At 40.5% G+C, this 15,771-nt stretch overlaps 1 protein-coding gene across 2 annotated transcripts in view; it reads left to right on the top strand.

The window, feature by feature from the left end:
- Positions 1 to 15,771, top strand: part of ADCY5 (adenylate cyclase 5) — a 187,554-nt gene that overhangs the window by 135,845 nt on the left and 35,938 nt on the right. For both annotated transcript variants that reach the window (XM_015868778.3, XM_085552315.1), the window contains 4 exons: positions 96 to 223; positions 3,639 to 3,797; positions 4,759 to 4,900; positions 11,808 to 11,948. In XM_015868778.3, coding sequence (XP_015724264.2) covers positions 96 to 223; positions 3,639 to 3,797; positions 4,759 to 4,900; positions 11,808 to 11,948 — 570 coding nt within the window. The remainder of the gene's footprint in view (positions 1 to 95; positions 224 to 3,638; positions 3,798 to 4,758; positions 4,901 to 11,807; positions 11,949 to 15,771) is intronic.

The following is a 15,771-nucleotide window of genomic DNA, read 5'->3' as shown; positions in this document are numbered from 1 at the left end:
TTTCTGTAAATGTTCTCTGCCCTAAAAGGCAAGCTATTGCAAGCATGAATATAAGCTGAATACTTCTCTCTCCTTTATTATTATTATTTTTTTAGGAGAACCACTGTTTACGTATCAAGATCCTGGGTGATTGCTATTACTGTGTGTCTGGGTTGCCAGAAGCAAGAGCTGATCATGCACACTGCTGTGTTGAAATGGGAATGGATATGATAGAGGCCATCTCGTAAGTACCATACTCCCCATGAAGAATTTCAGAACAAATAGCAAGGAGATTTACTTTCAGTTAGATCTTCCATGCATTGCAGCAAGATTGCCAGGCCAGGGGACTGATGGCAGTAGAGAACAGCTGGAATAAGATAACAAAATGCACTGAAGGTTTCACAGCAGAAAAATAGATGCTTAAGTCTGTTACAGCCATGTGGAGATCAGAGCTCCTTCTCCTGATGACAAAGGCAAAGGTTACCATAGCTGATGGAAGTCTCATTCCCAGAGGATTCCAGTGAACAACAGAAATCAAAGGATTAATAATAACTTTATTAAATTTCAATCACTCTGTAGTTATTAGTCTTTAAACCAGCTTTTTACTCACAGCACAACTCCTCTGCTAAGGTCTGTCTTTTCCAGTTAAGCTAATCCTTCTCCATGTGCTCTGATACCAAGTAGGTCAGATTCAGCACTTTCTGACTTTAGACAAATTATTGAGGAAACCCACAATGTTGGTCTGACACAGGCATATCCATGATGCTTTTTACTTCTACTTACATCTCCATTTTAGGATTTTTCTTTTAAATTTTTCTTCTGTATTTGTCCAGACCACCACCATCTTTGGGAAGTAACAAACGCGAGACCCTTATCTAGTAACATTACTTGGAGGATCACAAACAATATTGAATAGTGATTGCTTCAGATGTAAACTCTCACATGCCAGTACTTTCAGCATGTGGGGAAATGAGATCTGTTTGGTGAGTGCATGTAAGTTTAGGCACAAAGTTCGTTCAGTTTTGAATGGTAACTGAGCATACCTCAATATCTACGCCATCCTTTCTGCCCAAAGAATCTGCATCTTTTCCTTTCTCTTCTATTTTTCTCTTTGTGAAAACATCTTCTAAAATATCTGCAGTACTAGTAGAGATGTCTATATGCAGTGCTCTTCTCATTTTCCTCAGTAAGTAGATTGGGATTTCATTTAATCTTGGGAAAGACTAAAGGTACCCAGTCTGAACTTGACACAGTACATCTTTTAATTTGGATTTCTGCAAGGATGCAAACAGACACCCACAGTTCTCAGCATCATTTTCTCAACACAAATACATTGTTTGAAGAGCAGTGTTTTCAACTAGGAGAGCCTATTCAAAAAGCAATAGGTAGCAGCATTTCTTTGTTTTGCATACAATGTACCTTGTTAGGACCTACTAGCTCTTGTCTGGTCTAAACTCTTATTACTTTGCACTAGACTCCTTTTGGGCTTTGTATGCAAGGTGCAAAATAAAGAGTTGTAAGTAACTGGTTTTCAGTAGTCCTTGGAAGGATGCTATTTATTCCACACAAAGTACAGTTAAGTGGCAGGTGACAAAGTGTCTTGTCAAACTCAAGAAGGTTCTTACAGAACCAACCCTATGAAGAAAATTGTGTGTACGTTGGCCAGAAAAGTCTCACTTTCTGCAGTGGCTGACTTGATGAAATCCATAGACCTTGACACATAACCCCCACAAGGCTGAGTAACACCTCAGATGTCTAGACTTCACTGATTAGCTACAACCTACCTCCCCTTGAAATAAACCAAGCTGAAGTGCACTTGATGCTTGTTTAAAAATAGCTCTTCAGCAGCCTTTGAAACCAGTTTCCCACTTGCTGTGGAATGACTGCATTTAACAGTGTTATCGTTTAATAAGTCTGGAAGATGATGCTGTTTTCCTTCCCCCTGCTTCTCCCTCCTCCTTCTACCCTAGGAATCGTAAGAGGTTTCACAATTCAGGTAACAAATACCTATTGAAGGTTCAACTGTAGGGTTCATGAACACTAGGGCCTGCTTGTAGGCCTATTTCATCTGTACACAACAGGAGCAGATCAGAAATTCATTGTATTTCTGGTATAAATCTAAAATTAAAAAAAATAACAAAAGTATTTCCTTTTGTTTATGAAGGGTAGCCAAGCTTATTTGGTTGCTGCAGAAGTCACCTTCCCATCCATGGCCATTGGCACTTGTGGGCGTTGTGGCTGTCATGCAGTGTTTTCCTCCTCCCTCCCCAGCACTGCATGCACATTACAGCTGCTGTTGTCCTTGCAAAACTTATGGCTGCAGCTGCATTTTCATGGCTCTGGTTTTGTATACTTTCTGAAGTGAGGTAGTTCAAGCTCTTTAAGTGGTACCTTATCTATATGGAGCTTCCCTTCCCTTCTAGGGAATTTCAGCAACTTGTTTGTGAACTTGTTTATTATTTTTATTAAAACAGTGTTCAACATAATGAACTATCAGAAGATAGAGATTGAAAGCAGAATGGTATTGTAAGTGTAGGGTAGGAGCTGTTTCAAAGAGAAATATCTTGAACATCCTTTTAAGGTGTGCATTACACTGCAAGGAGTGAATTTGAATCCAGAATTGGTTTATCTTTAATCATCGTTTTCATTCATAGATGAAGTTAAATATTAGCTCTGTGTTGATGTTAGGAAACTGGGAGGACTTATGTGTCCAAGATGTTACGTAAGGAGTAGATGAACTTGAAGACCAAAGAGATTGAAATCTGGTAGGTACAAAGTATGACTTTACTCTGCTAACAGCTCAAAGGAAAAGGCTGTCCTGTATGATGAAGGTGAATTTCCACATGGAACATGGGCATTCTGGAAATGGTATGACCAGCAACAATGAGAAGCAGAATTGTTCTGATGGCTTCATCAAGACTCTCCCCTACTCACATTCCTGAGTATGTGTTTCATGTGAACAACTCTTGAAGTTAACTTTTGCCCTAAAAGAGCAAAACCCACAAAGTATTCCAGCAGTCATTTGGGGAGTAAACAGAGCATCCAAGATCTCATTAAAATCAGAACTTGAGTATTTGTAGCAGCCTGTTTGGAGTAACTGCAATAGATGTGGTTCTCTGGTTTTGCTGCTCTGCTTGTAGCTCTAAGACCCATTCAAGCTTTCCTATGCCAATAGGGTATTTCACACACATATCATGTTTCTTCTGTGGAACAGTTGAAGCATGGTGCCATACAGACAAATTAAGATCTCTGAAATCATTTCCTTTTTCTCTTTGAAACATGCTATTAGTCTTAATGAGTCTGAGTGCTGGCAGGTTATGTCCAGCTTTGGTATGGAAATCAGAGACCGATGCTTTATTCCTTTCACTGTTCCCAAAGACTTTTTTCATGTTTTTTTCAACTTGGCTGTGAGTTCAGAGGGCATAGATTTACTTCAAGGGGTCCTCTAATCTTATTAGTGCTCTGTTTGGTCAGCCAAGCCATCCAAATATGGTACAGTCTATCTGGTTTTGTTTTGTTGTCCTGTTACTGTGGATGAGCAGCACTGTGTGTATGCATAAATAATATGTAGGTCAGTATGGATGTTTGTATTCTGGGTGCGAGTCTGTGCTACTGACTGCAGTTCTTAGTGATCTCTCTTTTCCCATATCTTTTTTCAGATTAGTCCGGGAGGTGACAGGAGTAAACGTCAACATGAGGGTTGGAATCCACAGTGGGAGAGTTCACTGTGGGGTCTTGGGCCTTAGGAAGTGGCAGTTCGATGTGTGGTCAAATGACGTTACATTAGCCAACCACATGGAAGCAGGGGGCAAAGCTGGGTAAGTTACTTCCTCAAAGCTGTCATGGTCACCTGGGTGTTGTTTTTGTGTCTGACACTTGGCAGTGAGTTGTGGAAATGAGGGAAAGAGGTTTTGACAGTCTGTATACCTGCTGTAAAACTAGCTGTGGTTATAGCTTTCTAAATGTATGCAGATGTTATCAAGGTTATTCAGTTGTCTATATACACGTCTTAAGTTACAGAAAGTTTACAAATTCTCAAGATGGGCATATCCTTCTCTAGTAAGAACTGAATTGCTTCTCTGTGAAACAAAGCTGATAGCTACAGTGGAAAAGAGCATGTCTGTGTGAGTGCTGAGAGTTGGACACAGTTCCAAAGAGATGTGGCTGTATGTCAGCAGCACCTTCTGGAGTGCATCCTAGTTGGTGGTGGGTGTTAAGAGAAGAGTTGTTTCAGTCCTGCTTTCTGTTTTGAAGCTCTCCTTTGAGAGAGCAGAATCAATTCTTGTTTCACGACTGTTCAGACCAGCTGAAGTCTGACCTGCTGCCACTCTGACCCTGGGAAATATTTGCTCTGAAAAACTTTCCATGTCATCTCTGTGCTGGAAGGACGTGCATGACTATGATACTCGATGGGCTACCTCTACAGGGCACTCGTGTACCAGTGACTTAAGGGATGCAACAAAAAAAGATATGTGCTACAATATGGGCCAAAAAATACATATCTGTTAGAGTGATCAAGTCTTTATATCTAAGGATGTGTTTATAAATGGATGTGTAACATGCTTCTCACTTTAGAGTTTGTCTTCTTCCCTGCTTCCTCTAAAGCAGACAGAACTTGCAGTGCACATCTGTAAGTAAGTGTATTGGCATGGCTAAATAAGTTGTTTTTATTGCTTGTTTGTTGCAGGACATGTAGTTTGTTGCTGACAGGAACTGGCTTGTAGACAGATGATAATTTCTCAGGCCTACAAAACTGTCTTATCTTTTGTTTCCTGTAAGGCGCATCCACATAACAAAAGCAACCCTGAACTATCTCAATGGAGACTACGAGGTGGAGCTGGGCTTTGGAGGGGAACGCAATGCTTATCTGAAAGAGCACAGTATTGAGACCTTCTTGATTGTACGATGCAGCCAGAAACGGGTAAGGTCAAGAAAACAAACGCAAGTTTCAGATGCTTTTAAAAACTAGGTGATCTCCAACACATCCAAGCAGAGCAAACACTAGCTATTTTAGATGAGTGAGGACTCTGTGTACAAGGCAGTTACTTGACTATCTGACCTTCAGTGGCAAAAATTACAATTTCACTCTCCTCTTCCTGAACTTCTGCATGTGTAGAATGGAGTCCAGCCAGCTTCTGCATAGGTTTCTCCATTGAGTACTTTCTAGTTCTATCAAAATATGTCCTAGGTTATTTTAAAAATCATTTTTAAGGATAGTTTTCATATAGATTCTCTCTCTTTATTTTTTTTTTCTGTTAAATTTGATACTTGTGTAAGTTCTTAAAGCAACAGATAAAAACAAAGATGTTTTTGTCCACTAGCTCACTGCATTGCCACAAACATAACATTTAGAGCAATTCTTATCATGACTTTTCAGCCTTTGCTTCTGAAGATGGGAAAATCTGACCTCTTATAATGATGAATGACACTGTGACAGTGGGATGAGATCATAGCTATCATTGCTGTGACACGGATCAAGCTGCACAAAATAATGCTATTAGGGCACTGCTGATTTGAACTTGCATCAAGTCACACTCAAATGGACTTCAGCCGATGTATTGCTTTATATGACATGACAAAAATTAGGTTGATATTATCAGTAGTTTGTATTTTTTAAACAGTGGTAGACTGTAGTAGTAGAAAAAATAAAACATTTTTGATTAGTTAACTGAGCCTTCCCAGTACTATTCCTCTAAGCTATTTCTGCACTAGAGATGCTGCTTTCCTATTCATAGTACAGACTGGCATATAAAGGTTGGCCTGAACAGAAAACCATTTCAAATGTTCTGAATCAAAGATCAATTAAATCTACCCAGAGCCATAAACGTGGTGACCACGAGGTTAAATTAATAAGTATTTGTGACCAATTCCAACAGCATGGTTGCTATGAATAGCTGTAACGCCCAAACAGAACTTCTTGGTTACCATTGCCTCATTTCCTGAGAGAATGGAACCCTTAAATCTCCTTAATGAATATTGTATAAAAAGCCTTCAAGAAAAACCCTTATCATCTCCTAAAGGAGGAAGCTGATGCTTTGGTTTCTATCTGCTTATACAGTAAATCTTATTAACAATTGTCAGTCTTCAAAAGAAGATTAGAGCTTGCAGTGCAAGTGTATTGTTTCCTGAGTATCACTGCCTGTCAGTGGGCCAGCTGATGTTCATACCTAAATGACTTCTTCATTTCTGGGTACATTCAAGAACATAAACTGCAATACCCTTTATCAGGCCCCATCTCCAAGGCCAGCAGTCTCTGGAGTTCCAGTGAATGCATGTAATGTCAGCATTTACTGTCAGACCTTTTCTGCTTATTGTTGCCGTGGGGAGTCATAACTTCAAACTTCCTGTCTTTTATTGTTTACTTTACGTTTTCAGCCATTAAATTAATTCATTGTGTTAATGCCATTTCTTTGGCGCAGAGCAAATGTGAGGAACATTTATGCAGTATTTTTTGTTCCAGGAATCAGAATTCCTTCTTTGAAAATAGCATTTTTTCTTCTGAAGAATGCTGTTAACTGGAATATATTTAGTTGAGTTTTGGGGAAAAAAAATTAAAAAATGGCTGGGTTTTGATTACTTCAGCTTTTGTCTCTAGCTGGAAATCTAGTCCTTGTTTTCCTTCTGATATGCAGAAGAGTTGTTTTCTGCTGAAAGAGAATAAACTGCAAAACCTTAGAAATTCTGTCTGCTTAAGTTTCTATTTCCTCATCTTTCACCTTTCTGTTTGCACTGTTCTGTGCTGTGGATGCTCTTGTGGATAAACACTTCCCTGTGAAAAATGCAGTGTGCCATGGCTGCTTCTCAGATAGGCCAAAGCAGGAATGACTTGGGCAGGTAAAAGTTTTTGGTTGCTGTTTCCAATTTATTTTTTGACCCCTAAGGAATGCCACTCGTTCCTGGACTCCACCTGGAGACCAGTTTCTTAATGTATGTATGAGAGGCACAGTTTATTAAACTATATAAGAAATGCAAAGATAGATGTAAGCTACAATGTAGACAGGAAAATTTAACTAGAAAGAATTTTGTGAGCCATCAAATCTACCTCCATGTTATTTGTGCATACATCACACAATTCTTGCAGACAGCTGTTCTGTCTTCTCTGTCCCTCTCAACCTTTTCAATCCCAAAACAAACTCTTCTAATCTCTTTGTGCAATGAAAAAGAGGATCCCAGGTTCACGCAACAAACTCAGTTTTCTCAATCAGCAAAGAAAACCATTACCTCCTGCATGGCTGCATTACCTCAGAGTCTCATAGTTGTTCTGTGATGGATGGATGTGATTCCTGATAATGAAGTCAGTGGCATTTTTAACTGTAATCTCTAATGGAACTATTCTGGGTTTTGTAGACTGGAATACCTCATATCCCATTTCTGCTATGTCAGCCCTCAAATGTCCATTGCTATCTAGTATTCTTTTTTGCTTACTGGTCAAATACTGCCACTGCTTCTCTCTTAACAAATTCTATCAGTGCTGCAGTTGGTGCCAGAATTTGGTAAGGAAAATATATTTTAAATCTGCCCCAAGACTAATCACTGAGCAACTCTCCCAGTGACTTTCATCCAGCCTAATTTGCCTTCCCTCAAAATCATCTTCTGCTCTTTCACCATAAGCCAGCTCTTCTCCTGGCTTCCAGTTCCCCACAGCTTTAGCCTCAATCCCCAGCACAGCTCTCTCTCTCTCAAAAAAAAAACAAGGCCTGGGACAGTTAATGTATTTTTTTTCTGTTTGGAAAAGCTTGGATGCTCTCATGGCTGTTAATCCAAGCCAGCATTTACTGCTCTACAGTTCAGTGTCATGATCCCTGACTAAATAGTTATTAAAAGTATCTCTTACCAGAACTGAAATTGAATTTGGCAGTTTTGCAGAGATCTGGGATGGAGGTCGTCCTTCTGCATTCAGCACATTACATTTTAAGTTTTGCTTCCAATTTCTGTCATGTTTTCTGTTTATAACCCTCCCCTTATGATCCCTGTTCCCTTTTGCCTCGACTGCGGCAGTACTGATTATCTGAAAAGAAAAACAATTTGTTCCTTCGGTTCTGGAATGATGTAGATTTTTGAATATCTGTTTCCCTGGGGCAATATAGGGTGATTTACATAGGGTGAGTTCTACCCTAATTCACTGTTTGTTTGTTTGTTTGTTTAAATATATATTTCTGTTGAGCTTAGTACCTTCACATGAAATAAATGCAGGAAATCTCATTACCCTTCCTCTATTACTGGCTTTGCATCTTCATTCTTTATCTGGAAAACCAGTTTCCAGACAAACAGAGAATTATCAGTTAGAGTTGCTAAGACTGTTATGCGGATCATTACTGATTCCCAAACTTAGCCCCAGGGCATTGTAATGAACTGCCTAGCAGTACCCAGTACGACTTCTTCACCCTTCAGCAGAATGGTTTTGGTTTATTCATGTTATACTTCTAAATTTACTGTGCAGACCGTGGCACTCCTAACGCATGGCTCTGTACCTCAGCTCTTGGCTTTTATATCTTTCTTTTATTCAAAACCTCTGTCCTGGTCATTAGTGCTATAACAGCACATCCCCGCTATTCTTAGAGTATTGAATTTAATTATAGTGGTATCCAGTAGTGAGAGTTTATTGGGCATGGTGGTGATGGGCTGGCTGGATGATTTTAGTGTTCTTTTCCAACCTTAATGATTTTGTGATTCCAAGTCCTTATTTTGCCTGAGTTTCCGGTGTTCAGGTAGGAGCACATCAGTTAGTGGTTATGGCCAACTTCTGCTTTTCTTTGAGGTCATGTGCCGCACTAGTTAACCTACAGAACCAGCACATCAGTTCTAGGCACTGATAGGGTCTTCACTCTCAGAGAGGTGCAGAAGTGTGCGTTTGGTGGAGTGGGAAATGGGTCTAAATTTAAGGCGAATAAGATTTTAACAGCATGTTAGGTTCACAGTTAGTTTTATAGCCCTCAAAAATGCCAGAAGACTGGAGAAATGCTTTGCTTTGAACACGGGTGGAAACAAAACGTGACTGTCAACAGATGGGCAATACTGCTGACTAAACACTGTGCTGGGTGCTCAAAGGCGGCCAACTGAAAAAATGTTTATTTATTTCTAAGGCCTTTCAGTCACAGTAAATATGGGCGTTTCTTTTAACAATAGCAGGTACACAACAGTTTCAGAAAGAATTGTTGATGATGGCCTTGAAACAGCTCAACAAAACCTTGGCTGTAACTCCTAGAAAAACAATTCTCATTCTTTTCCAAATAGCATCCTGGAACTGTGTCCAGCTGAAGAAACAAGATGGTCATTTAAATGCTGTGCATGTGACTCTTCTAAAACACCATCAATCTAACATGTCGATTCCCCAGTTTAACAAGTTTAATCACAACTCTGTGGGGTTCTACTCCCGTGGATCTCTGAAGGCAGCCTTTAGACCACGTGTTGCTGCAAGAAATAACACTCTCACATCAGTAAAATTTCAAGACAATTTAAGGCAGAATAGGCAGCTGAATGAGAAATGCCTGATTCCTTCTCAACTCCACTGTTCTGTTGCATTGTTGTGATTACTTAAACTGGACAATCTGATCATATGCTGAAGGAGTAACAGGCATGCTTAATGCAACTGATAATTGTAAGAAAATCCCAGCTATTTCTGCAGTTCTGCTCTAGTATTACTGTAGCTTAGTGTGTGGGAACTGGTGGTGGGAACACAATAAAACCTCTGGGAATACAGTTTTACAGGCTGTTCATGAGTTCAGATTTGAAAAGTTCCCACAGCATCTTCTGAAGTGCACCACTTCAACTCTGAAAAACACGTTGCTGTCAGAAACTTTTGCACCTGCTCCTGTTCTCAGTAGTACTGAATAGGACTAAAGGATGTCTTCTGTTCCTTCTTTTTATTCTTCCTTCGTGCTTTGTTATGCCTATGTTGTGCGCAAGGTGTGCTCATGCTTCCATTAAGCAGAAAGAAACAGAGTAGGGATCCTCATAAATTTCCAAACCAAAGCTGTGATCCTTCTTGCTCTTCATTATTGGAGCTTGTTGTTATCATCGGCCACTAAATACTCTACTTTTCAGAAAATAAATTACCTCTGCTTTTTAAAATGTCAAGTTTAAATAAATGCTTTTGAATAAGTATTGATGTTAATAGCAAAGTCCTACTGTCCAAGATAACAGAGTAGCACAGCACGTAACATTGGAAAACAGAAAATCCACAATTTGTTTATGTATCTGTTTAAATGTGACTGGAAGCATCTCTGAAACACAGCTCACAATCCAACATAAACCTTTTAAAAGGAGTGGGGAAACTCCCCCACTGAGTGCATGTGGCCATGGATAATTTATGGTGCCTGACCTCTCTCAGAAGTAAGTATTTACCCATTTGTCCCAGCCTTACCTCAATCCAGATGTGCCAGTGTACATGTATGAGGTCTTTATTCCCTTCACATTAATCATGTGATTGGCATGAAGTAAAAGTAATGCTGCAGAGTCACCCTGCACTGGAAACAGGTAGGAGGGTCCCTCACTGGCTGGTAGGGCTTAGCACATCCAATTGCATTTTGGTTTTTAAGGCTTTTCTCAAATTTTAAGCAAATTGACCAAGTCGTGGGGAAAAACTACTCCATTTATCTCATTATCATCTGTTGATGTGAAGGTATTTGCAATGTAAGCCAAATAGCTTTGCTTTATAGGTCTCCAGCCTAGCTTTAGTGTCTGTTTTTTTTGATTGCTTCAGGTTGAAAACCCTTCACTAAACTGTGGTGCAGTTTCCAGTGCTTGCATCTGAGACAGCGGTGGGTCCAACATGAGGTTGGAGGCAGCTGCAGCTCTGGGGGCAGGAGGTGTGGGAGCTCACGTCCCACCAGTGAAGCTGGTTTGTCCTTGGGGACAGGCCTGCAGGGCCACCTGCCCCATACACTTGGTGCTCTCATGGTGAGCATGCAGTCCCATGGGAAATGTTGTCATTGTAGGAGTTGTCTCTTCTTTGCAAGAAAAAAGATGATGATCTTCCAGGCTTGTCAATCAGATGGTTTTCTCCAGCACTGAGTTTAAACATTGTTTTCACTTTCCTTTGGGTGGGGGAAAAAAAAGGCAATGTAAGGCAGCATAACATTTGACATCTAACTCTGTGGTTTCCATGGAAATAACACCAGGTATTTTGCAAACTCTTGACAGGTACAAGTTACAGTGAGTAGCAAGGAATCAAAATAAACAGATAAGGAAAGCAGATTCCAGGCAAAAACAGATGCCGACCAACACTGTCATTCAGGACAAACAAAAATTCTAAGTTTAAGACGGCTGGTTCTTTTTTTTTCTTTTATGTTGACCAGATGCCTGAATAGTGTCAGCAACCCAAAATTGACCATTTCAGCTCATTGTTTTGGTGAGCAGCAGTTCTCTTGAAATAGGTTTCCTCTCCCAAGCATTAAGCAGGCAGGTTTTAGCTGTTTGTTATCCGAGCCCTGAAGAGTTTGTCTTTAAGTAAGGTGAGATAATCGCTGCAGTTCCATGCTCTTTCAGTTGGTATTGAGCTTTAATGAAACCTTTCAGACCTGCAGTGTACAAGGTTTGTAGTGAGCTTCCAGTACAACCAAGGTTCCAAGGTAGCAAACTCAAAGACCTCGTCCAAACTTCAGGGATGCTGCTGCCAGTGACAAAATTTGCAGCTAGCAATAGGGCAGAGGAGACCATTTTATCGTCCTGTTGCCCTTTGCAGCTATGCAGTTCAGTTGATTGCAAGATTTATATGCTTTGCGTATTTGGGAAGGTGTTCTCTTCCCTCATGTGTGGAAAATGCCGTGCTTGTACCTACTGAGGAGGGTGTTGGCTATTCACACGTTTCTCTCTCGTTTGCATTTCAGAAAGATGAGAAAGCCACGATAGCCAAGATGAACCGGCAGCGCACCAACTCCATCAGCCATAACCCGCAGCATTGGGGTGTTGACCGGCCCTTTTACAACCACCTCGGAGCTCACCAGGTCTCCAAGGAGATGAAAAGAATGGTAATGTCTTGATTTATAGCCATTAATGTCTTTTTTTTCCTGATATGGCATTATATATTCCTCCATGCTTTGCCTAATGGTTTTTGTAGTGATAACTTGTACACTTGGAGGCGGTGATGGTGAGGTGAGACACAAGGGGGTTTGGAAGGAGAAGGGAGCCTGAATGGCAGAAAAAGGGCTCCTTGGTTTGACTTGTCTGAAAACTCATTCAGGCTGATGGAGAAGATGTGATCAGCTACAAAAATGGCTCAGTAATGCGAGTATTCAAATGGCAAATGGTGCGCATTCCTGTTCGTTTATAACAGACTTCAGCACCTTCAGGGGATTCTCACTTGCATTATACAGGCAGGTGCTGCTCACCTCTGAGTTACCTTCCTGTTTATGCTCATGTGTCCCCAGGAATCATAGCACTCCATTTAACTCTCAAGAATACATTATAAAGTACATGGATTAATTGGTCTAAGGTAGCGGGCATCTTCGTTTCATGAATTATATCCCTTATTACTTCTAAATTAAAATGAAGAATGGCCAGTTACCAACACAATTGGGCTGAGAGTAATTTTGTGGCTAATTTTACATAGAGATTTTATCTTTGTTTTCTGTAATAAAGATTAAGAGAGCTTCTATTTTAAAGACTATGATTAATAATAGAAATAGTTAGCACCTATTTAGTAATTTGCATGTGTATGCAAATCACTCTATGATCTTATTATTCCTTAGATGAAGTTTTAAACAAATGAATTCCTTTTAATTTTCTGTAAGTGAACGTAACTTAGGATTAAAATGTATTTACCTGGGTTATGCATGGATATGTCTGTCAGATTGGTAATGTCAAAGCTGTTCGAGTACTGCAAATCACATTTCTGTTAGTCATCTCACATGCACAATATTCAGCTGCTTATCCAGCTCAAAACTTACAGACTGAGTGCTGAGGTTTTTTTGTATTCCCTCTGTTGTTCATTTGAGCGTGACCGTAAGCCAGAGCCCTTCTGTAACAAGTTTATCATGCTGTCTTGATCCTTTGTACACGGTCAAAAGTGTGCATTTGTTGCCCGAAGTCAAAGTTTTATTGCAGGTCACAAAAGCCTCAGAGAAATTTTTAACACAAGGCTCACCTTCACAGCTTAAAATTTTTGGCATAGCTACAGGCAATTGCATATGGTGTTTTATAATGGGAAATGCTGGCACGGTTATTAATAGTTGGTGCTAATATTATTCAATCATAATATTATTTTACAGCGCTAAACTGGATTTCTTAATCTCCACAGTCATGTTTCTTTCATTTCTCAGATATTCAAATCAGGGTTTCTGACATAAGCGTACAGATCTGTGGAACAGCGTGGCTTTTAATGTGGGCTTTTCAATAGGGCGTGCTCAATAGGCACGACATTATTAGAAGAGCTAATCACGCTAGCATATAATTATAATTATAAGTTTCTTTGAATAGCTTGTAAGGAGTTCTTGCATCCTCCTGTTCAGAAACAAGGTGTGAGCATGCCAAACAGTATCGTGCTTCTTGGTGTTAATTACAGTTTGCCGTGTCTAGCTGGTTGTTTCATTGGAAAAAAACATAATTATTTATTGAAATATCAAGCTGAGTCCTACAAACATCGCTGTCCCAAACCTGTAGGAGGAAAGGATTCTTCTCTTTTTTCCTTTTCTTATCTTGAACTTTCCTTGTAATGTTATTTACCTTTTTATAGATTCAGCAGTGCAGAAAATCTTCTCCACTCAGTCTCATTCTGTGCTGCCTCCTGTAGCAAGCTCTCTTTTGAGAGGCTGATGCCTGCACTGCATGTGCCATGTGATTTTCTGAAAGCCAGTTCGAACCTCTTTCAGATACTTATTTTTTACCAGGCTTTATGTTGTTCTTGGGGAATCATTTCTTAAATCATTATTTACAGTATTTCCCACTGCTATATCTCTGAGGTGCTTTAGTTAGAATGAAAACATGCTGCTTTCTATGGACTAGGGACCATCTTAATGTCTGCTAGATGGGCATCTTATTGATCAGATCAGAAAAGCAATTCCCCTTCCCTCTCAACGCCTTGTGTTAGCTTCTGATCTAAATGAGCATTGCTTTGCACCACCTGTCTTTGCACAGTAGTTCATTTGTATGCCATCTCTGACGCTGTGTTTACATGGATGCTACGTGTGCTTCTAAGCACTCACGGTGCACAGTCTGCGAGCTGCCTGCTTAGAAATACCAAGTGCAGACAGACAGAAGGGGGGCAGAACTACAAAGGCTTTTTCAGCACTCCTCTGGGATGACATGCCATTGATCTCGGTAAGCCGCACCAGCTTTCAAAGCTCCTCAAGATGTGCTCTTTGTTCACATCACCCACCTTTCCCCAGCCCTCCTCTATGTAATTATCTGTAGTCTTTTCTCTGCAGGCAGTGCAGTGTTGCATGTTAAAACCTGAAGCCTCTTAGCCCTGTAATGTCAAAACAGGTGTTTGTAACAGGGGTCTGACTGATGCAGGGTGGCGTTGCAGTGATGTGCAGCTTCCTTATACTGATATGGAGCTATAATTACATTTGTATGTAGGGGTAATATGGATGGGGACATACGTTTTAGATACAGGACTTAGAACTCATTGCGTTATGACAACCATATTTCCAGGAAAAACAGGGACTGTTTTTTGCGGCACTACATAGACTTCCCCAAAAGAGAATATTAAAGTTCCCTAAATAGCATTTTTGTGAGGGATCTGTTTTATTTAAAAATAAACAAAATCATTTTGGCCCTCTTTCTTGCCTTTGAACGCTGGCTCTGGCAAGCTGTCTGTACTCTGAGGATTTATTAGTAGTAGTTCTGGATGAGACAGATCCATATCAAAGGCAGCTGCAGGCTCCTTTCTTTCCTCCTCCTTCAGTCACAGTGTTTCGGTGCCGCCATGTGTGGGCACAGGGGCACAGCATCACACCCACGTGGAGGTGCAGCAGGGCTGGTGGGGCAGCACCTGGCCATTGGTCCTGGCTTCTCTCTGTTGTGGCTGGAGCTTAGCCTTGGCTGGGCCCAGCTGCCTTCAGCTGCTCCCCGGGGCACACAGGAGTTTATCCAGGCACTTGCAGACTCATATAAATATGGCAAAATCCCAGACTTGTGTCCGTGCAGCAATAATCTAAAACGTTCTGGAATTATTGCCCTAGTCCTACCCTATTTTTTCTATGCATGAGGCAGCTGGGGCCAACCCGTCCCACCCTACCCTGAGCCTCTACTGTGCTCTGTTCATGGTGTACATGGAGGAGCAGAGCTCCCACAGTCCCCTACACCAGCCTGGTGTTCTCCACTGTTTCGTTGGTCTGTTTTTTTAATTGCAAAAGAATAAAAAATAAACTGACTTCAAAGCATCTGAGAACACAGGTGTATTTATAGCTAGAACAATATTTATACACTGAGAAGAACTCTGCTTTTCCCAGTGCAGATCTGAGATTGTTTTTATAAATATTGATGAATTTTAGACTTCTGGAAATAACGCTTGTGCTTCAATTCTCATCAGCAAAACAAAACTATGGAAAAAAGGAAGGAAAAAAAAGACCGTAGTAGATTCTATAGTGAAATAACTTCATTGTAAGCAACAATCAAAAGGCAAACATCGATACCTTCCAACATGGCAGGGCCATTCTAGATGACAGATGATTCTATTCAGTGTTAATGAGCTGGAAAACATGTCCAGTTTGGGATTAGAGTCCTTTAGGAGAATGTGGATGAACTGGAGATAGTCCAGTGGAGAGAATTACAAATGAGGAGAGTTTCAGCAGTGTGACCTGTGAGGAAGGGCTGTGGCACTAGGTTTGTTTAGTCTAGAGAGGAGGACAC

This window comes from Coturnix japonica, chromosome 7, assembly GCF_054131305.1.
Source record: "Coturnix japonica strain WE chromosome 7, WE-NBRP24, whole genome shotgun sequence".
Lineage (NCBI taxonomy): Eukaryota > Metazoa > Chordata > Aves > Galliformes > Phasianidae > Coturnix > Coturnix japonica.
Note: the sequence above shows the minus strand (reverse complement) of the source record. Positions and strands in the feature narration are given on the sequence as shown.